Genomic DNA, 24,114 nt, shown 5'->3' on the forward strand with positions numbered 1-24,114 from the left:
TTGGAAAAAATAAAAACAATTTCACATCTACTTATTAAATAGTATTGAGTCATCTGGTCCACAGGAATAATAAACTTTTTTAGTCTTCCTTTCTGTCTTAATGAGAGCTGTGCCTCATTGATGTAGTGTCAGAGTGCAACGTGCTATTAGTTCTACTGTAACACATCAATTTGTTCCAATTGATGTATCAGGGAATAATTTGAGCATGATGGTTAATTTTGCATTTGCTTATGGGCAGTTCCATCAGATATGTTCAGTGAATTCAGAAAACCACACTCAGCTGACCTGAGCTGCCTAGGAATACCCTAAACACATGTTGCTCAAACCTTCACCCTCCAGGTCTGGTGTCACAGCTTTCCATCCAATTTCAGATCATCCTCCTCCTTACTGCTTTGTAACTCCCAACCCACTTCCACAAACAACCTTCAGATCTTTTTCAAGGTAATGTGCCATATTTCTTTTAATCCTTATGTCATTTTTAGCAATTTAACGTGTATGAAACTTTTTATACCATTTTTATTAGGTTCCTTTTTTAAAATGTAAAACTGATGCAGTTTTTAAAGTATTGTGCCCTTAACTTCATTTTCCCTGTAAGCCGATAGTTTTATTGCATGATTTTGCACTGCTGCTGCTAAGTCGCTTCAGTTGTGTCCGACTCTGTTCGACCCCATAGACGGCAGCCCACTAGGCTCCTCTGTCCCTGGGATTCTCCAGGCAAGAATACTGGAGTGGGTTGCCATTTCCTTCTCCAATGCATGAAAGTGAAAAGTGAAAGTGAAGTTGCTCAGTCGTGCCCGACTCTTAGCGACCCCATGGACTGGAGCCTACCAGGCTCCTCCATCCATGGGATTTTCCAGGCAAGAGTACTGGAGTGGAGTGCCATTGCCTTCTCCAATGATTTTGCACAGTTCAGTGAAATTTTTAGGGGCACATATATTGTGATGCAGCAGAATGACTATAATTGAAAAGGTTATCCTTTTTTTTTTCTTTCCAAATTACCCTTGGCTTTTAGTTAATTCATTGTGATAGTGTGATTAATTTAGTAAATTTACTAATTATAGATGTGATAAATTGCATATAGAAATTCAGTAGACTTTTTAAAATAATTGGACCATTGGAGATCACAGATGCCTTTAAAATATGTCACCTGTGAGGGGCCCAGAGGGAACTGTCATGAACCCATCAACCAAATTAAAGGCTAAAAGCATAATTTATTATTATAACATTATGAAAATATATGTTTGGGGTAAAAAGAAATTTAAAAATTATAAAAAATCATGATCTCTAGTACATTTGTTTTTATCCATCTGCATATATAATAAGCCTAGAAAACCATATTGGAAGGATAGAAATCACTATGTTAGCAGTAGTAGTAGTTTTAGTATGATAAAATTATGAGGAACTTTTGTTTGCTCTCTGTATTTTTTTTTCCATCATGAGTAAAAGTGTTAATAAAAAGTTAAATCCAAGAAAGAAAAACTACAGAGGTGGGGAGAGCACACAAATATGGGGGGTATTGTACTAACAATAGTGTAATGTGTTTCTTCATGAGGCTCTTAAGGAGGACACTGTCCATAATGGGGGAAATTAGTAACCCTTGCCAGGAATTCTATCCGAAACTTAAATATAGGGCTACTTTTCATTTTGTGCCCACTATATTCTTGACACATTACTAGATTTTTTCCTTTGTACCTTATCTCATTTAATCCTCATAGCATATAAAGTTGAGATTCCATCCCCACTTGACCAAAGAATAAATCAAGGCTTGAAGAGGTTATTTACCTGCTGCCTTGGGTGCTGCACTATTACTATTATAATGCATTACTTTTTCCTCTGAGGACAAGTGTATTTTTGAAACACTTGTTTGAAACTCATTGCCTTAAAATGTTGTAAAACATTGCCACTCAAGACTCATGAATCCATATTTCATGTTTTGCCACAATAAGAATAAATACTGCCTCAGTGTTTATCTGTGAAATTGAACTGGGGCCTCTGTTCCATATAGCATTCTTATTTGATATTTTCATATTTTTCTCTGAGAAGTCAAGTAATAACATTAACAAAATATAAAAGAAATTGTTGGCTATCAGAAATGCAGCTGTCCTTTGGTACCTTGAAATTGTTTAAAAATACTTGCCAACTAAATTGTACTGATTAGATAATCATATTTGTCTATTCAAATGTTATGGAAAATAATTGTATTCACATGGGTAAATGTCTTAGCTTTGTTAAGTTCACTTCCACTCAAGCATAACATAAAATCACCATTTGATTCTTCTTTAAATCCTCTAAAAGCTATCTTTGTGACTAGTTTATTGATTTAGACATATACTTTGTCATATGGACTTAATCCTTAGATCTTGTAATCACTTATATAATTGTCCTGAAGAAACTTAAGTGTTGTTCCCACTTCTTGTACACTCCTCTTAGACAAAAGATAGTTTGGAGCATGACTAGGAAAACTAAAATTCTTTGCTTTTACAAAGTAAAATTACACTTCAAAGAGCTAACACTAAAAACTCATGAGGAAGACCTGCAGCTTCAACCTTTACATTCATAGGCTTCTTTTTGGAACCTCGCTGCCATACTTGGAGGAAGCAAATGCTGCCCAAGTGGAGAGGAAGCAAGACACCCATTAGACAACCAGCATTTGAGTGAGACATCTTGACCTGTCAGCCAACATGCTGAAAGTTGTATACATGTTTGGCATAGCAATGGTTGTTTGACTCTTCCTTTATACGAGAAAGGGGCTTTCCAGGTGGCTCAGTGGTAAAGAATCTGCCTGCCAAGCAGGAGACGTGGGTTTGACCCCTGGGTTGGGAAGATCCCCTGGAGAAGGAAATGGCAACCCACTCTAGTATTCTTGCCTGGGAAATCCCATGGACAGAGGAAACAGATGGGCTACAGTCCATGGGGTTGCAAAGAGTTGGACATGTCTTAGCAAATAAACAGCAGCAAAAGCATAGAAGAGAAAAATCCTGTATCTTTTGGTGACTGTGTTCCAGGGAAGAAACAGCTAAAGACCTCTTAAGATTGTGTAAATTCCCTAAAAATACATAAGGGAAAATTAAAATTCATGAATATACACAGGCCTGTGCTGTGCTGTGCTGAATCGCTCAGTCGTGTCTGACTCTCTGCGACCCCATAGACTGTAGTCCACCATGTTTCTCTGTCCATGGGGATTCTCCAGGCAAGAAGACTGGAGTGGGTTGCCATGTGCTTTGCCAGAGGATCTTCCCAACCCAGGGATCAAACCCAGGTCTCCCGCATTGCAGGCTGATTCTTTACTGTCTGAGCCACCAGGGAAGCCCAAGAATACTGGAGTGGGTAGCTTATCCCTTATCCCTTCTTCCAGGGGACCCTTAATCCCCCATGCCCAGAATCAAACCAGGGTCTCCTGCATTACAGGTAGATCCTTTACCAGCTCAGCTACCAGGGATGCCCCGTAGACAGGCCTAGTAATTCTTAATGCCAAAGCCAAAACTCTGTAATACGTTGTTAAGTAGAATTATATGAGAACAACAAGTCAACAAATCCATGTATTATTTTGTGATGAATTTGAAAAATTATTTATGATATATAAAAGTATAAATCTTATGAGGATTACTTACAAGACTACTTTCATCATTCACACAAAGGAGTTTATCATGATCCCTTGATTTATTTGGCCAGAAAAAAAAAAATGAGAGAAAGAAGAAAACCTTTAAGCAACATGGATCCTGACAAGAAATGGATCTTTTTTTCTTTAGCTTTTTTAGAGTATGGTATGTTTTCTTAACTGGATCATTGAAAAGAATCTTAGATATACTTAAAGTCATTCTGTTATAAAGATGTATACATTATATAGTATATATTTATAGGTTATCTTGGCTTATAACGTTTTACCAAAAACTCTTTCTCAGTTGATTAATAGACTATAAGAAAAATGGTTACTTTTAAAACAGTATTTGTTTTAAACTAGTGAAAGCAATGAGAAAGCAATTTTAAAGCAAATTGGTTGTTTTTCTTCTGAAAACTTTCTACCAGCTTTTAGAACCTGTCACCACATTGTGATTAACCAGAAAATGTTAATGCAAAAAGGCCCTTAGAGATCATCTTTCTCATTTTTTGTTTTTCAAATGAGAAAATTGATGCCCCAGAAACTGGTCAAGGTCTCTCAGTGCTTGAGAAGGGAAAAGAACTCAGGGTTTTTGTACTGTTTTCATTGTATCACCTAGCCTATACCATTCCGTTACATATCTGTTTATTATTGTTAGAAGTATATATGCCTAATTTCACCAGCTAGTTTGTAAGTTTCTTTGGGGCAGCTTTTATACTTTGTATATTCCTAAAAGAGCTATTGCATAAACTGTTTAACAATGAACAGTTCAGTTAGTGCATATTGATTGGGTGGGTGGTTGATTTGAATATGTGTTTTTAACTTAGAATGCTTAGTGCAGTGTTCTGGTTCCCATTAAATATCATTTCAGTGCTTAAAAATTGGTAATACTTAAATTATATGAATGATTGTTATTTATTTCAAGGTAACTAGAAGACTGAACCCAGTCTGCTAATACTGACACCTTAAGTACAGGCCATCCTTAGTTAAAATAAGTGAAGTTAGTTCAGATAGAATAAGAAAGGACAAAAAGTTGCATGGATAACATCAGTATATAACCCAGCTTGTAAAATGGGAGGAGCTATCAGGAGAATGACAAATTAAGGAAAGTCTTTGATTATTAGAAAATGATTATTTTCACAGGTCTCAACTGTAGCATAATTATAGCTCTTTGAAATGGCAGCCCACTCCAGTATTCTTGTCTGGAAAATCCCATGGAGGGAGGAGCCTGGTAGGCTACAGTCAGTCCATGGGGTTGCAAAGAGCTGGACACAACTGAGTGACTTCACTTTCTTTTCCATCAGAAACTACGTTATGAGAATTTTGTTGCCAAAACAAATTCAAAACCTTGGATGTTGTAAAATAATCCTATTCGTTTATAATATGTCTGTGTGTATGGTGTGTTTTTTAGGACAAGAATGAGTCCAGCATGCCAAGAAACAGTTTTTAAGGAGGTGGTTGTCCAAAAATTATTGCTTGCTATAATTAAATATGTAATAGACTCAGTAATATAGAAAAATTGTGATCAACCAACACTTATTGAGCACCTGATTTGAATTAATTATTCAAGTTAATTAAAATGAAACACTTCTTTCATAATCAAATTGGTAACAGAGAAGATAAAGATATGTAAGGATATGACGAGGTATCTGTATAAGTGAGAACCTGAAGAGAGACAATTTACAGGATTTGAATGACTCAGTATGGTGAATGTAGGAACTCAGTTGGGTCTTATGAGACGAATGAGCTGTAACATTGTAATAAATATGAAGAAGGGATGTGGTAATTCCACTTGGGGGTTCCAAGGATGTAGGAGCAGAAGTCCAGGAGTTGTGGGGAGTCAGCAGATCAGTGTAGGTGAAGTGAAGTGCTCATGTCAGAAATACTTGGAAAACAAACGTGGGAAAGCTCGGTATGAGCCAAAATGTTGAAAACCTTCCTTTCTTGCTTTTACTGTACTTATGCCCTCCCATCCCCCATCATAGCTGGTGATAAATCATAGCCCAGAATGGAGTAGTGATGTTGGAAATGGAAAGCATAGTAGAGTCGCGGAGAGAAATTTTGTGAACAGGAAGTAAAGAACCTGATGTGAAGTTGTTGTTAGATATTAGGATGTTATTCATGATAGGAAATTTGGGACTTTAGATGCAGATTAAAAGAATGAAACTCTTGACTCTTGGCAGCAATTTCATCTCCCTGAACCCCATATCCTTCCATACATCTACCTCATAAGCATATATCCCTGGATTATTAGAATCAACCTAAATCCAAGCTGCCTCAGTCTCTTGATTTCTTTAATACCAGCTGGTGTCACCATTGTGCATCATCCATTCATCCAGTGCCGAATTCTGTGATGCATCTTAGATGTCTCTCACTACCCTCATGGTCAGTCAATTCCATTTATTCTATCTCCTAAGTAACTCTCAACCTAATTCCTTTTTTTAAATTTATACTGCTTAGCTACGTTGAATCTTTTTCCTAGAACATACAGTAGCCTTCTAAGAGACTTGATTTCCTTCAGCCTCCCCCATCCCAGTCCATTCTCTAACTGATGTCAGAAATGCATTCTCAAAAGATAAATATCCTTTTGATGTTGTCTATCATTTCTATGAAGTCAAAACTCTTTAGTATGACATTCATGATATGACTCTTGCCTATGTATCAATCTTAGCCCCTAAGACAGTTTCAGGGATTATGTAGAACCAGCATATAGTTCCCCAAATGTGTCATGTCTTTGTATTTTCTATTCCTTTTGCCTGGGATGTTGTACTCTTCCAGACCTAGCCATTCTTTTCTAAGTAACCTGGCAGATTTTTATTTCTTCCTAAAGAATTATACTATCTGGAGGGCAATTTTGCTTCATCCCCTTGCAGACTTAGGTTTTCCTATCCTGTTCAACTCCATTAAAGGTCCTCACAGGTTTTTTAACTGTGCATCCAAATGTATTTACCTCATGTTTTCTTGATGTCAGTGCCTATGCTTTATTTATCTTTACACTTCCAATTTTTAGCCCAAGAACTTCCAGATAACAAATTTTTAAAAAAGGAAAAAAAAATCTGTTGAATGCATTAATAGTTCTTCTTTATAAAAGTTGCAATGTTTAATCTTAGTAAGGTTTAAAATATACTTAACACATTTTTTTCTTCAAACTCATAAAGTACTAAAATTTTATTGTAATAGATGCCATTTATTAAATGCCTATTTCATATCAGGGACTTTGCTATGCACCTTTAAAAAAAACTATAGTGAAAAATTTCCAGCTACACAAAATCAAAAAGAACAGTGTAATGAGCCTCCAAAACCCATCATCAAATTCAGTATTGACAAGATCTTGCCACTCTTTATCAGTCTTGTGAATCGAATATGGCTGAAGTGACCGAGCATGCACATTGTTGTCATTGTTGCTGAAGTAATTTAAAATTCTTTTCCTTCTACCCCTACATATGTCAGTATGCATCTCTAAAATATACAGACACATTCTTGTATAGCTACAATGCCAGTGTCACACCTAACACCTAACAAACTTAGAAATTATTGCTTGAAATCATCTAATTCCTCATCTTATTCAATTTCCTCCCAACTGTTTAGTGTCTTTTTAGAGGTAACTTTTTCTGAATTAGGTTCACCATTCCATTTGGTAGTTAGGTCTTTTAAGTCTCTCTTAGGCGTTGTTCCTCCAATTGCTTTTTGTTTTTCAGGCCCTTAACTGGTTGTTGTCAGCTGTCCTCTAGAATATTTCATAACCTGGATCATTTTCTATGCTTGTTGTCCTCATGTTGTCATTTAATTTGTTCCTCTAACCTTCTGTTTCCTATCAATTTGAAGTTGGGGCTAAATGCTTGATTAAATGGGCTTCCCTTGTGGCTCAGCTGGTAGAGAATCCACCTGCAATGCAGGAGATCTGGGTTTGATTCCTGGGTTGAGAAGATCCCCTGGACAAGGGAAAGGCTACCCACTCCCGTATTCTGACCTGGACACGTCCATGGACTGTATAGTCCATGGGGTTGCAAAGAGTCTGACATAACTGATCATGTTCAAATTATTTTTGTATATAGACATTTTCTTCATCCTATTTTATGGTTGTATTGATGGATTAGAGCCCTAGTAGTGCGACTGAGTGACTTCACTTTCACTTTTCACTTTCATGCATTGGAGAGTCAGACATGACTGAAGCGACTTAGCAGCAGCAGTAGCAGTGAGACTTAAGGGTCAAAGGGCAGATGCGTGTGTAATTTTTCTAGACATTGTCAAATCCCTATCCAGAAGGTGTTTAATTTTGCATTCCCACAGTTTTTGAGAGTACCTGTTTCCCTGTAGTATTGTCAAAAAATATGTTGCCTACCTTGGATTTTTGCCAATCTGGTGTGTGAAATATAACATTTGCTTTTCTTTTTATGAGTTGTTTCTTCTGTTAATTGCCCATTCCTTGTTCGTTTTTTGATTTGGTTGTTGGTTATTCCCTTTTAATTTTCAGGAGCTCCTAATATATTAGCCATTGTGTGTTAAATTGCAACATTTGCCTTCTGATTTTTATATTTTTGTATCATACAGAAAATTTTTTTAAAGTGTGTGTATGTATATGTGTAGTTGAATTATCAATTGTTTGTTGTTTCTGGATTTTGAGTCATAATTAGTGAAGTTCCATTTGTTGTCTATTTATGTGCTAATACAGCACATAAATAAAATATTATGTTTTACTATATGGTAAGGCTAGCACCCCTCCTATGTTGCTCTTACAGGGTCTTCTTGATCATTCATGCTTAATTGTTTTATAATTAAGTTTATTTTACAAATAAAGAAATGAACACTTCCATAGAAGTTCTATGGCCATGGCAGTATGGAGAAAAGTAAAAAAAATAATAATTGTTCATAATGATTCCTTCATACCTTGTCTTCATATGAAAGTTAATTGTAGCAATCTTTTTGCAACTGAAACTGTTTCAGAAGGATACATAATTAGAAGGAAGAGAGGCAGAGTATATTGGAAACATTCATTTCAATCAGTGCTTCCCAAAGTGTGGCTGTGGAACTCGGGCTAAATGTTTAGCACAAAACAAAGCAGTGGCCTTCTACTGACATAGTAATCATTATTTTCCTCACTGCTCTGTATTCACAGTAAAAAAAAAAAAAAAGTTGGTTTCACTGAAGAATATCCTTGTTAAAACAGTAAAAATTAGGCATTTTATTAAATCTTGACCATGAAATGCTTAATCATTTTCAAAATGGGGAGTATATACATAAAGATCTTCTCCATGCCAAAGTATGGTGGTGTCTTGAGAAAACGCAGCTGTGTGACTGAGTTGTGAGCCAAACTAGTCTCTTTTTATTGAACACTATTTTATATGAAAAAATGACTGACTGATAGTTATGGTTATTCAGATGGGTATTTGGCAGACATTTCTACAAAAATAAACAAAGTGAATCCATCACTTCCAGGAAAACAACCAATAGGATTTACTGCCAAAATAAAATTTGGACTTTGAGGAGAAAACAGTTTTGGAAAACTGGTATCCTCTACCATGAGCTTGTCCATTTCTCAAAGCTTAAAGATTTTTCTGATATGAACAGTGGTGACATTAACGTATTTTATTTTAAATAATATATTCAATGTATGAACATTTGGAAAGCCTGCCAAAGTCAGTGATCCAATATTTTCTTTTTTTTTTAATATAAATTTATTTAATTAGAGGCTAATTACTTTATTGTAGTGGTTTTGCCATACATTGACATGAATCCGCCATGGTATACATGTGTTCCCCATCCTGAACCCGCCCCCCCCACCTCCCTGATCCAATATTTTCTAAATGGCTAATCAGATCAGATCAGTCGCTCAGTCGTGTCCGACTCTTTGCGACCCCATGAATCGCAGCACGCCAGGCCTCCCTGTCCCTCACCAACTCCCGGATCGATCTCTTCAAAGTATAAGATAAACCAATGGATTTTAATGTAACAAAGTAAGATGATTACTGATGTGGTTTCAGATTCCACATTCCAACAAACTTAAAAGCTACTATTTGTCAAGTCTTAATGTAGTATCATAGAATATCCAAAATTATCTTAAAAGGTTTTTAAAATACTTTTGTGAAGCTGAGTCTTCTTCATGCTGTAAAACATATAGAAACAGATTGAATATAGAATTAGATGTAAGAATCCAGTTGTCTTTAATTAAGCCAGATATTTGTGCAAATGTTTAATTATGTTACTCAGTAAAATTTTTGTTTTGATTTGGAAATTATAGTTTCAAAAAATTCATTTCTGTTAATATATAATGGATTTATTCTATTTTTATTCTTAAATGAATTAAGTATTTACATTTTTCTTTGATTTAATTTCTAGTATAATAATTACTGATAGATATCACTCACATTGGGCTTCCCTGGTGGCTCAGTGGTAAAGAATATACCTGCCAATGCTGGAAACACAGGTTCGATCCCTGGGTCAGGAAGATCCCCTGGAGAAAGAAGTGGCAACCCACCTCCAGTACTCTTGCCTGGGAAATCCCATGGACAGAGGAGCCTGGCAGGCTACAATTGATGGGGTTGCAAAAACAGTCAGACAAAAGTTAGCAACTACAAAAAACAAGAAAAAAAATCACATTAATAAAAGCTTTGGGGATCAATAATTTTTGGAATATAAAGAGTTTCTAATATCAAAAATTTTGTGAACCATCTATGTACATGAACATAATAAGTCATGTTTTAATTTTGATTACAATGGGTTTTAAGTTTACCTGTATACATTAAAACACAGCTTTAATGTTTTTTTACAATTTCTCTAAGCTGATCAAGTGACCTTTATTTTGCTAATCATTGTGTTTTGAAAAAACTGGAAACTATCATGTCATTCTGTTTCATTAGAATAACTTAGAAGACCTTTTGATTTTGTTACAACTTGGGTAGTAGATGCTAAGTACAGAGGTTTGACTTAAAGCCCTACTTTTCTTTCATACACCAGGTAGCTACATTCACAGCATATTTTTTTATTTCTCTAAAAGGCTATCAGCCATATACTGAGTAATATTAGAATGTTCTGTAACTGTTGCTCAGTCGTATTGGACTCTTTCCACGGCCCCAGGGACTGCAGCATGCCAGGCTTCCCTGTCCTTCACCATCTCACAGAGTTTGCTCAAATTCATGTCCATTGAGTCAGTGATGGCATCCAACCATCTCATTCTCTGTTGCCCCCTTCTCCTCTTGCCCTCAATCTTTCCCAGCATCAGGGTCTTTTCTAATGAGTTGGCTCTTTGCATCAAGTAGTCAAAGTATTGGAGCTTCAGCATCAGTCCTTCCAGTGAACATTCAGGGTTGATTTCCTTTAGGATGGACTGGTTTGATCTCTTTACTGTCCAAGGGACTCTGTAACTGTAATTGTTTCTAATAGGAATCTTGATTTCAAAAGTTTCCATTTTTTATTTCTTTTAATCTAATTGGGACATAATTTTAATAGGTAAAACTTTCTAAAATTAAAGCCAAGTTTTTACTACTGCACAATAAACCTCAGTGAAGTCGCTCAGTCGTGTCCGAGTCTTTGTGGCCCCATGGACTGTATTTTCCAGGCAAGAGTACTGGAGTGGGTTGCCATTTCCTTCTCCAGGGGATCTTTCCAACCCAGGGATCGAACCCTGGTCTCCCGCATCACAGGCAGACGCTTTAACCTCTGAGCTACCAGCAAAACCTACACAATAGACAACATTAAAAACTGTATAAAAGTAAAGCAGTTCTTAATACTTCATGGGGAGCAACTTTATAATCAGTGGTAGAAAAGTGTATTATCTATATGTTATTAGGGAAGCATTGAATTAAGTAGTTATTATGGACTTTGTCTCAGGTGCAGAGTTTTCTGTACCTGAGAGAAATCTCATTTTCGGGGTACTTAGCCCAAAATTTTAATATATTCAACAAGTATATTTTGTCATTCTGCATCTCTAAAGAAAGTGTTTAACACTTAAAAGGTTGTATAGGAGCCTTTGTTGCTCAAGATCAGTGTCAAGGCATGAAGTATCATTACTGATTTTTAAGAAGGTAGCACAAAGTACAGGAAATTGCATGTACTGCTTGTTTTAATAACACTAGAAGATAAACGGAGAAAAGGGAATATTTGTCACATAGGGAACCCAGATGATACAAGGAAGGTCATAGATTGATGTCTAGGACTGTGGTTACTAATTTAATTTATTGGTATGTCTCAATAAGAGTACAGAGAACTGCCTCAAGTCCACAGGATACTCTTCCCCATTGAAGGAAGGAAAAGGGATGGAAGAGCCTGTACCAGACTTCTGTCTCCTCAGTTCAACTCATCATATGCATGAGGTCTACTATTTTCATGTTGCTGTGCTATAAAGGTACAGATACTGTGTTAGAAATTGATCCTGCTGTTTAAGGTATTTATGGTCTGAAGAAAGTGATAAGATAATGATATACTTCAGTAGCTCTAAGAGAGAGAAAAACTAAATAGAATTGTGAACCTTAAGAAGAATCATTTTAATTTCCTAGAAGAACTTGGGAGTTGGTGTGAGTGGAGGAAGACCAAAGGAGTTGGTGTTTGAGCTGGGTCTTAAAGGAAGAATAGGTAGTATTTCAATAGACATCAAAAAGGCAGGACAGCGCCTGGAAATACTGGTTCAAATGTCTAAATTCTGCACAACACAGAAAAGATCTGCCACGTTAGAACTCCCAAGTTTTCGTTGACAAGTGAATCTAGCTTGATTTATGCTACTCTGTGGTGTATGACATGGAAAGTGGGAAAGTAGGTGCGCTCATTGCTGCTTATTACCTCTGGATGGCACTGGACTTGAACTTGACTTTAGGTTTACTGTTTAAAGGAGTAGCTAATGTGGCCTTATGTGAATCTTTAAAAAATGGAACTGAAGTTTACCTGACACCATACTCCATACTAAAGTTGATGTACTCCAAAATGAACAAGGTACTGTCCCAGTCCACTCGCACCTGACAGTTTACTAGGGGGAAGAAGGAGGTAGAGAAGCTGACAAGTGCACTCCTTTTAGTGGGAATGTTTTGAGATTGGAAGTTAGAAATCTTAATTAGTGTGTGTTGTTGAAGAAAGCTGAAATTGATGCTCTTAGTTACAAGATCTTTTTTGCAGTGTTCCTCAAATGATCGTACCCAGCGGTAGAGCTCTTGCAGAAAGGGCTTGGTTGCTTTAGTTTTAAGAGCTCAGTTAAAAAGGGGAACCGAAGTCTCAGACCTTTAGAAGGCAACAGGATTCCCCACTTATGAAGGGGAATTTTCAGTGCTCTTTGGATCCTCAGCGAATATTTGCCACACCCTGTGTTCGGGGCTGGGCTCCTGATGCTCCTGGGGTCCCTATTACACTCAGGATCCAAGGACTAGAACAGATGTTGTGTAATTTGCAAGATTCTTGCCTCTGATGGTATTACAATTTTCTGCTTCCCAATCTTCTATCACTAAATGACCTTAGGTCTCAGTTACTTATTACAATACATATTTTAATTGTATTGATGGTCAATTCATATTTTAATCTAGAGTAAGAGAAGTAATAATTTTATAATCTTTTAGGCCATTTTGGAATAATGGGAAATAATGTATATTCAGGTAATGGCAGACATTTAAATATGAGTTTACTATAAAATTACACATCTATGACAAACTAATTTAAAACCCATGCTTTTCTCATTTAGGGATAGAGAGTTTTTAGAACATCTCTGTGTTCCTTTCCATTTTTCCGTTCCTTCTGAAATGTGTAATGTCATCAATTTCTATAAACCCAGTCTTTATTTCTGTAATTGTCGGCCAGGAAATAAGATGACATCAGTATTATTTCAAAGCGTTGAGCCACCTTCCCATCTCTGTCCTTTTTGCAGTGGTTTCTGCCAAAATGGAACATCTAAAAAGGAGAGGAGAGTCAACAACTGTAATTTACTGTTTGTATTGATAATTTCAGTTACTTTTCTTACAGTCACACTTAAAATGTTTGTTTGAGCATACTTTTTATACTTAAGATATTTTGTCATTGCAGTGTGTTAAATTTTTTTTGAAGCTATTAAACTATCTTCTAAGGATGCCCTTAAAAATCTTCAAAAATTGAGGGATTAGTATGTTCAGTGGAATCAAAAATTTCTGCTTTGCCAGAATTGTTTATATGTTAAACACATTTTTTTAACCTCTTCAAGTGTCTATATGTAAAGTTAATTACACACATTATTCTCAGTATTATTCTCTCCTATAAATATAAATTCAAGAATAGATAGAATTTGTATGTTTTTCTTTTACATTTTAATGGATAGAATTTGTGGTTTGGTTTTCTTTTTTTTGCTTTTCCATTTTTTAATGAAATATACTCAAGAAGAAAAATGTAAAAATTAAATTGAATAATTTATTTTAAAGATACTTAGTAGCTTAAAATGCAGCAATTAGTTCTCTTTAACAGTTAGCCTCTTAGGGGCAAGTAATTTGCTGATTACCTCTGCTGCTGCTGCTGCTGCTGCTGCTGCTATGTCGCTTCAGTTGTGTCCGACTCTGTGCGATCCCATAGACAGCAGCCACCAGGCTCCCCCATCCCTGGAATTCGCCAGGCATGAACACTGGAGTGGGTAGCCATTTCCTTCTACAATGCATGAAAGTGAAAAGTGCAAGTGAAGTCACTCAGTCATGTCCGGCTCTTAGCAACCCCATGGACTGCAGCCTACCAGGCTCCTCCATTCATGGGATTTTCCAGGCAAGAGTACTGAAGTGGGGTGCCACTGCCTTCTCTGGTTGATTACCTCTAAAGACTCATAATTTTAAGAATTTGTAACTTTCACATATCTTAATTTTCTAGTGGGATTAATTTACATAAAGTGATCTAGTAAATTACCTAACAGAAAAGTGTCAGAATAAGCAATTTTTAAAATACAATTCATCTTTATGCTTTTGGTCTTTTGTTTTCCAGTAGATAATTACTTAATAGGCATAATTTCAGCTGATGAATTTCAAGCATAACTTCTTTCAGTTATAACATATCTGAAAAAAGATAAAGTTTTGTACCACTCTTGAGATCATAACCTTTGTAAAATAATCTCTTAGGACACATGACACTGATATATAAAAAGTATGAGTTCTTATTTTTTTAACTAGTTTTTCTCTTGATTGAAATTGTAGGATTTTATGGAAAAAATTTTAAGCAAATTCTGTGAATGTTGTCTTAAGATATTTGAAGGAAAATCAATTAAATTTACTACTGTCTAAAGTTTCTTATATATTTTATACCTCCTTTTATTTTAATAAGTCAACATACTGGAGAATTTCCTTTCTTCTTTTTAAGTTAGTGATTTGAAAATTGTCATCAAATTGAGACTCTGAATGGTATCTGCAAACTTTTCTGCCATTGTGATTAATTTGTTGGTGTTTTGGTTTTCCAGTCTTACTATCCAAATCAAATTTTTATTTCTATGAAGTTACCTTGCTGCTACTGCTAAGTCACTTCAGTCATGTCCGACTCTGTGTGACCCCATGGATGGCAGCCCACCAGGCTCCCCCATCCCTGGGATTCTCCAGGCAAGAACACTGGAGTGGGTTGCCATTTCCTTCTCCAATGCATGAAAGTGAAAAGTGAAAGTGAAGTCTCTCAGTCATGTCTGACTCTTAGCAACCCTATGGACTGCAGCCTACCAGACTCCTCCGTCCATGGGATTTTCCAGGCAAGAGTACTGGAGTGGGGTGCCATTGCCTTCTCCGATGAAGTTACCTTAATACTCGTTTATTCTGCTTGTGTTCATTCCTGAATTTTTAACCATTTTGTATCTTTACATTATCTGAGTAGCTGAAACCAAGACTAATCAATGCTATGGAGCCATGCTGTGCCATAGAACCTTTGGCAATGATAGAAGAATTCAGCTTGGTACCCACATGTGGCTGTTATATACTTTACATGTGGCTAGTGCAATCAAGACACTTAGTTTTTATCTCCTATTTAATGTTAATCAAGTTAAATTTGGGTTTCTCTGGTGGCTCAGATGGTAAACAATCTACCTGCTATGCAGGAGACCAGAGTTCAGTCCATGGGTTGGGAAGATCTCCTGGAGAAGAGAATGGCAACCTACTCCAATGTTCTTGCCTGGAGAACTCCATGGACAGAAGAGCCTGGTGGGCTATAGTCCATGGGGTCACAAAGAGTCGGACACAACTGAGCAATTAACGCAACAACAAACTTAAATTTAAATAGCCACATATGGCTAAGGGATACTATAATAGACAGTACAGTTAACAAACAAACAAACCCGGACTTGATTTTTTGTTTTATTTTTACACAGTTATTAAACAAGATTTATGACTTAAAGTTCATTGTGTAAGATTCACTACTATGATCAAAGTCATTTATTCCCTAGGACAGGATATTAGCTTTATATTTAAGAAAGGAAAACTTGGCAATATTATTACTCAAAATTAGTGCAACTGCAAGTTATTTTCACTTCTAATATAGACCAACCCTGGAATTCTTCTATTAGAGTAGTGTATGTTGAGAAAGTATATCACAGCTGTTCTAGTTTGGGGTGTTTTATTTTGTTTTAGGGAAAATTGATAGAATAAAAGTGGAATCTTCTTTTGTATTGCACTTTGTGTTTTTGGTTTTTGGGGTTTTTTTTAAAGTGTTATCTCCTCAAAAGCTAGGGCCTAGAATTGACATGACTCTCAGTTGTGAGGGGGAAATAATTCTTAGCATGAGAGACACTCTTACAGTTGAGATGGAGCTGGGGAAAGGAGAGCTGAAAGATACTGTTGGGAAAAGGCAATTATCAGATTTAGCAACTAACTAAATGCAGATTCCTAAGATAAAGGGTCGAGGATAACTCTGTAAATCAGAGCCAGGGTTACTGGTATTGTGTGGTGATTTTATAACTTAAAGAGGAAAGTAAGGACCAGCTGGTTTATGGTAGGAGACTGGTTTTAAACATGTTAATTTTAAGGTTCCAGCATGTCACAGGCAGCTCAAAATGGCCCAGGTCCGATGGAAGGGCAGAGCAGTGCTAACTCGAGCTCTTTAGCAAAGGTGCAGGAGTCTGTTACAGGGCCTGCTTGCTTTTCATATCACATACCCTTCTCTCTCCTTTACCCACTCCACCCTTCTCCCACCAGTATGGTGAGGCTCACACAGTCCAGCAGAGTTTTGTTTGTATCAGGAAAATGGAAGCCATGGATCAGAATACTCACTTGAGAGAATGAATGCTGATGAAGGAGATGCAGGGAATGTCTAGGAAGAGGGTACAAGTGGTGAAAGAAATTGGAGGATTTCCTGGCTTCAGAGCCAGGAAAGCCAAACTAGGGGAGAGTTGCCTAGCAAAAGGCAGATCTGAGTTTTGCACAGAGGCAAGAAGGCTGGAGATCACAGAGGTAGCGTCTCAGCTGGGATCTGAAGAGTGTGAAGAGCTGCCCTTCAGTGGGTGTGAAGTTTCAGTTATGCTAGATGACAAAGTCCTAGACATCTGTTACACAACGTTGTGCTTATAGTTAACAGTAATGTACTGTACAGTAATTACTATAATTTGTTAGGTGGGTAGAGCTCATGTTATATATTTTTTACCATAAGTTTTAAAAGGGGAAAAGACAAAGTCCTTGATACTTTTTTGCAGACTGTGCAGACATTGAGACAAAAGATTCTTAGAACTGGCTGATTTTTTTTTTTTTTTCTTTTCCCAAATTGCTTCTGTCTGAATTCACTCTCGATATGGTTGAGAGCATTTCTGCAATTAGATTAAAATGCTTGGTTATGGGATTGAGTAGGTGTGACCATCAAACCAGTAACTCTGCAGAGGAGTCATTTAACATTTCAAAAGGCATTAAGATGCCTGAAGATGTGATTTCACAAAAATCAGATGTAGTCTTGAGAAGCATGTCTGTGATGGTGGAGCCTTGTCCAATGGCGATATTTCCACAGACTGTGCAGTCAGAGTCAGAGCTACAGGTGTTTGTTGGGCACTTGAAATGTGACCAGTGTGATTGAGCAACTGGACTTTGAATTATATTTAATTTTAATGAATTTAAATATAGTCACATGTGGCTGATGGCTACTGTATAAGGCAACCCAGGTCTAGAGACTTCAGGAAAGTTAATCAGAGCATAAGTAAAGTAGGAACCCAGTTCTTGGGTATTTTGGATTTGAAATGAAAGATGAGGAAAGGTTTTACAAAGTATTACTGGAGACGAGAACTCCAGCTTATGGTTGTAAATGGAATCTTTTGGATATGGTATTGAGAAAATGGAGTATTTCCTGCCATATCAGTAAAAAAGGATGTCAGGGTCATCAGTGATTTCATCTCTCCAAATGTGAATTTCTGAGCCCTGAGGGCACCCAGGAATCTGAAGTGATCTGGCAGCCATGGCTGCAGCCACTCCCTGTGGTGAGCACAGAAGCTCAGATGTAAAAAAATGCAGCATACTGGCCCAGAGAGCTGAGATGCATATGAAAGGAATGATGTCAGTGAGCCCAGGCTCTTGCATCTTCCCATATGTATAAAAACGCTAAATTCCTTGACTTGAGGTATCTGGTTTTCTTTAATTCACAAAAATACTTTCGATGTTCAGACCTGCCCTTTGTTGCAAACTTCTATATAACCTGACTCCTCCCCCTGCCTCCTTGGAGCAGTTCTCTCAGGGTTACTTGAGATGCTGCCTCCTGGGCTTAAGTCCTAAAAATTTCCATCAAATAAAACATAACTCTCAACTTTTTACCAACTGAGCTACAAAGTGAAATCACTCAGTCGCATCCGACTCTTTGGACCCCATGGACTGTAGGCCGCCAGGCTCCTCCATCCATGGGATTTTCCAGGCAATAATACTGGAGTGGACTGCCATACCCTCCTCCAAGGGATCTTCCCCACCCAGGGATTGAACCTTGGTCAGGAAGATCCTCTGGAAAAGGAAATGGCAATCCACTCCAGTACTCTTGCCTGGAAAATCCTATGGACAGAGGAGCATGGTAGGCTCCTACAGTCCATGGGGTCACAAAGACTCAGACATGACTGAGAGACTTCACTCACTCACTCAACTTTTAGGTCGTGACTGTTTTTTAAGTCAGCAGTACTATCCTACTTCTTTTGTGTTTTATTTTATCAACTTTAAAAACATATAGAGATAGAAAGTAGGTGGGGAATAAATGTTCAGTAAAAGAATTTTAAGGAGAATTTATAAACTGCCTTGATCATTGAAAGAACTTTTCCACCTTCATATAAATATACAAAGCAGTTAACTGAGAGGACAGTAGTATCCTCACCAGAAAAGATGCTTCTTCTACAGAAGCAGGAAGTAGGCTGATTCTTTCAATTGTGACACCATTTTAAAACTATAACTGAAGAAGTCTATATGTTGGTATAATTTTAAAATGTTAGTTTTCCCTTCTCTTCAGTGGGCTTCCCTGGTGATTCAAGACAGTTAAGGATCTTCCTGCAATGCGGGTGACCTGGGTTCAATCCCTGAGTTGGGACCATCCCCTGGAGAAGGGAACAGCTACCCACTCCAGTATTCTGGCCTGGAGAATTCCATGAACTGTAGTCCATAGGGTTGCAAAGAGTCAGACACAACTGAGCAACTCTCACTTTTCAGTGTATAAATAGCTCTCTTAGGTGAGGCCACATCATCTCTCCCCTCGGCTATTGCAGTAGCTTCCTAGCTGGGGGTTTGTTTGTTTGTTTCTTTTGGGGTATTTTTGTTTGTTTGTTTGTTTTCCCCCCCCTCTGGAGTGACTGTATCACACCAAGAATTGTATTATTAAAAACAGAGATCTGACCCACAACTCTGCTTAGGGAATTTTTATCTGAACTATGTATACACTTGCTTCCCTGGTGGCTCAGTGGTAAAGAATCCACCTGCCAATGCAGGAGACGAGGGTTCATCCCTGGATTGGGAAGATCCCCTAGAGGAGGGCATGGCAACTCACGCCAGTATTCTTGCCTGGGGAATCCCATAGGGAGAGGGGCCTGGCGGGCCACAGTCCATGGGTTGCAAGAGTCAGACATAGCTTAGTGACTAAGTCACCACCAGTACCGTATATACAATTAAAAGTTTCAAAAACATTTTTTGAAGGCTGTTTTTCACTTTTGAAGTTAGTGAGTTAAGTGAACATTTTCTCAACTGATGGAAATAAAATTGGTAAAACATATTGGTAGTATGCAACAAGAACTTTATAGCATATTGGTAGTATGCAACAAGAACTTTATAAAGATTTATAACCTAAACCCCAGTAAATCCACATCTGGGAATCTTTCTAAAGAAACCATCTTAAATACCACAAAATATGCCCCCAAGTCTCTTTATACAAAGATATTCACCATAGCGCTATTTACAATAATGAAACTGTACATACACCAATATAAACTATACACCAACATAAACCATGGTGGTTTAGTGGCTAAGTTGTGTCTAACTCTTGTGACCCCATGGACTAGAACCCACCAGGTTCCTCTGTTCATGGGATTTTCCAGGCAAGAATACTAGAATGGGTTGCCATTCCCTTCTCCAGGGGATCTTCCTGACCCAGGTATTGAACCCACATTTCCTGTGTCTCCGGCATCACAGGCAGATTCTTTATTTGCTGAGCCACTGGGGAAGCAAATGACTAAGTAAATGATAATTCATAAAATGATGTGCTCCCATACCGCTTTGTATATGCATATACAAACTATGATATAGTTAATGCATTTCTGCCAGTCTACTACTTTTTCATGTCCCCACTGTACTTCAGTTCAGTCACTCAGTTGTGTCCAACTCTTTGTGACCCCATGGACTGCAGCACTCCAGGCTTCCCTGTCCATCGCCAACTCCCAGAGCTTACTCAAACTCATGTCCATCAAGTCGGTAATGCCATCCAACCATCTCATCCTCTGTCGTCCCCTTCTCCTCCCACCTTCAGTCTTTCCCAGCATCAGGATCTTTTCCAGTGAGTCAGTTCTTCACATCAGGTCGCCAAAGTATTAGAGTTTCAGCTTCAGCATCAGTCCTTCCAATGAATATTCAGGACTGATTTCCTTTAGGATGGACTGGTTGTATCTCTTTGCAGTCCAAGGGAATCTCAAGAGTCTTCTCCAACGCCACAGTTCAAAAGCATCAGTTCTTTGGCTGTACTTAGCACATTGTGAATGCTCAGTGAATATCTGCTGGATAAATGAACAAATGAGCGTTGACACAAATGAAATCATTATCAGTTGCTTCTTATCAACTGGTTAAAATTAACATGTTATATTCTTTTAAGTATAGAAATATGCAGTTCCACTTATGATGAAAATGTATTTCACATTTAAACCTTGGCCAATCCAGAAAATATTTTTGTAGGCAAAATAACTATTTCAGACCTTTAAAGATAAATCAGTTGATAAATATATCAAGTAATGATTTTTAAAAATAAGTCATATTAATAATAAATCATTCTCTATCTCCAAAGTCCCTTTGTACACTTTTAGTTTATTTTTCTCTCCCATATTTTCTCTGAATTTCATGTATTTTTTGAAATAAATATATATAAAAGACTCCACTTATCTCCCTATTGACATTTTTCCCCTCAAACCTGTGATCTGTCTTCACAATCAGTTCCTCTAACTGCTTTGTTTATTTGAAGTGATCAGTTGTCAAGGAAATTGCCTTTCACATATTGGTGCCTTAGGCTGTGTTATATAGAGAGTATTCAAATTTTCATTTCCTATAATTTACTAAGACTAGCAAGGAGAAGAAGTCTGTCATTTTCTTCTAAATTAGTTTTCCAGGTAAACCCAGATGATGGTTGATGCAGGCAAGAAATACTAATATTAGAAATTCTAAATTGTTTCTTTTGACATGGAATCTTCTAATGTACTTCACCAGCAGATTGAGATCTCTTTGTCATCCCTTCACAAATATAACCTAGATGATTAGTTCTTCCTAAAGCACTAGCAGTTTAAGATGATCATTATTTAATATATTTATCTCAGTAGCACCCTGAAAATTGTTGGAGATTGTGTGCCAGACTTCTGAGGGGCAGGGCCCATGTCCATCTTGCTCACCCTGTATCTTGAGGCTACCACAGTATCTGGTTCGGTTCTCAAAAGATTGTTGAATACTTGACTGCTTCCTAATGAAGTAAAGGATTCAAATACTTTTTTGTGTTTGGTAGGCTCTTGGATTGTAAGGAACAAAAAAGATTCAGGCTACCTTGCGGAGAAAGAAATAGGGAAAAAGGGAGCGGAGAGAAGGGCAAGCTCAATGTTAACACTCCTTTCCAGGAGACGTCTGTTCCCCTGTTCTTCAGTTTCTCACTCAGTCTTTATAATATTCATAAACCATAGCAGAGCCGCTGTTTTTATATTACGACTTTGGAGGGCTTCTATTTCATAAACTTATTACTTTTATTATAGAAAATCAAGTGGCTGTTCCTCCTGTCTCTTCTCCTGGTAAGAAGGATTTCAAAACCAGAGAGCCTGCCTCTGACTCTTCTTGCTCTTCCTTATACCTACAGAGGAGGAAGTTTGTTCCTGATGGGAATTTTTCTGACTCATAGATGAATGTACTTAAATGGGGACACAAAAACAATATTTTTAAAAAGTTAAAATGAACACAGACATGCCATTGGTGATCTGGCAGATTTTACTACTAAGTAGAATAGCGACAGAACAATAAACATTATTATAGTCTCCATTTCTCAGGTGAAATTAACCTCTACTTCTCCATGTTTTACATTGTTCTTACCCAAAGCTTCAGAGGTTTATATTAGATATGCTTATTCCTATTTTATTCAGAAAGAAAAACAGAAATCAGACCATTGCTTTAGGAGGTTGTGTGTAATACTCTTAGAATCCAACTTTTCCTTTAGCTTTCAAATTGAGGTTCAACAGTATGCTAGTATACTGTTAGATATGATTTTATTATGGAGGCTGATGGTTTCCAGTCATGTCAAATATGGGCTAAAAAATCTCTGGTGCTATAGAGTATGACTGAGGGAAATAACATTTGAGGAGCCTGCCTGTGTGCCCAGCACCATGGTAGGAGCTTGTCTGTCTCGTTATCTTGTTCATGCAATGACCCCATAGTTTATTTGCTGCTGTTGTTGTTATTGTTGTTGTTTGTTATGGGGCTGGAGGGGGCGGAATCCAAGACCTAACACTTTGAGTTTACATAATTCTATTTACTTATTCCATTTATTTTATACTTTAGCAATTTATACCAATTTAACTTTTCATAGAAAGTCATCATTAATGCATAAAACTTTTCTTTTAAAAACAGGATAAAAGAATCAGAGTATCTCAACCCTTGACAAGAGGACCAAGTGCCTTTATTCCAGAGAAGGAAGTAAGTCAATCTGTCTTAATATATATAAAGTGATTTTTAAAATAACTCAATTGTGTCAAAGAATATCTGCATTTTTTAATATGGAAGTAAACATGTATTTTGCTCTTATTCTTATTTGTCAGAAAACCACAGAAGTATTTTCTTTTCAACTTCACTTGAAAGATTGTATGTGTAATAATCATCTTATTTGGAGTTAGACAGTACTGCAAGTTTAGAAAAATATAAATTTTACCATATTTGATTTCAAATATAGCATTTCTGACCAAAGCTGCTAACAGTAATAAAACTTAATATTATCATGTAGGTTTAAGGTTTTAAAATGGCCAGTGTTTCATGGTGATTATAGGTTACATAAATGTTAAGAAAAGACATTTTTAAGTGAAAAAGTAAGCTTCCCAACTAAATCTATGGAAGAAAACATGATATTCAGTTCAGTTCGGTCGCTCAGTCGTGTCCGAATCTTTGCTTCCCCATGAACCACAGCACACCAGGCCTCCCTGTCGACACATCACCAACTCCCGGAATTTACTCAAACTCATGTCCATCGAGTTGGTGATGCCATCCAGCCATCTCATCCTCTGTCGTCCCCTTCTCCTCCTGCCCCCAGTCCCTCCCAGCATCAGGGTCTTTTCCAGTGAGTCAACTTTACGTGAGGTGGCCAAAATATTGGAGTTTCAGCTTTAGCATCAGTCCTTCCAATGAACATCTAGGACTGATCTCCTTTAGGATGGACTGGTTGGACCTCCTTGCAGTCCAAGGGTCTCTCAAGAGTCTTCTCCAACACCACAGTTCAAAAGCATCAATTCTTCAGCACTCAGCTTTCTTTATATTCCAACTCTCACATCCATACATGACCACTGGAAAAACCAGAGCCTTGACTAGACAGACCTTTGTTGGCAAAGTAATAATCACTAGTAATTCATCTTTTCATTTGGTTCTGAGTCTCTGATGAGATAGAATGTCAGAGAATCTCCACTACAAGCTGCACTTTTGATGAAGCTGGGGGAGTCAAGATGATAAATGCAGAAAGAATGTTTGTGAAATGACACAAAAGATATTATAAGAAAATTTGCATGCCTGTTTAGTGGGTATACATCTCTATGAAAGATCACAGCAATGTTTAGGACCTGGAGATTCCTAGCTGCCTTTAACTTATACTTGGGCTAAGAAAAATTTCAGGCCCACTAATTGAGTTTTTCTCTGCTTCAAGGAGTTATTAACTCATATTAACCATGGTTATATATATTGATT

The 24,114-nt window shown here is 37.2% G+C and overlaps 1 protein-coding gene across 2 annotated transcripts in view; it reads left to right on the forward strand.

Annotated features, from left to right (window-relative positions):
• Positions 1-24,114, forward strand: part of SESN3 (sestrin 3) — a 79,368-nt gene that overhangs the window by 28,759 nt on the left and 26,495 nt on the right. Inside the window, exons 2-3 of one of the 2 annotated variants that reach the window (XM_061440171.1) lie at positions 340-441; positions 22,798-22,863. In XM_061440171.1, coding sequence (XP_061296155.1) covers positions 340-441; positions 22,798-22,863 — 168 coding nt within the window. The remainder of the gene's footprint in view (positions 1-339; positions 442-22,797; positions 22,864-24,114) is intronic. The other variant, XM_061440172.1, reaches the window with a different exon arrangement.

Source organism: Bos javanicus, chromosome 15, assembly GCF_032452875.1.
Source record: "Bos javanicus breed banteng chromosome 15, ARS-OSU_banteng_1.0, whole genome shotgun sequence".
NCBI classification, from domain to species: Eukaryota; Metazoa; Chordata; class Mammalia; order Artiodactyla; family Bovidae; genus Bos; species Bos javanicus.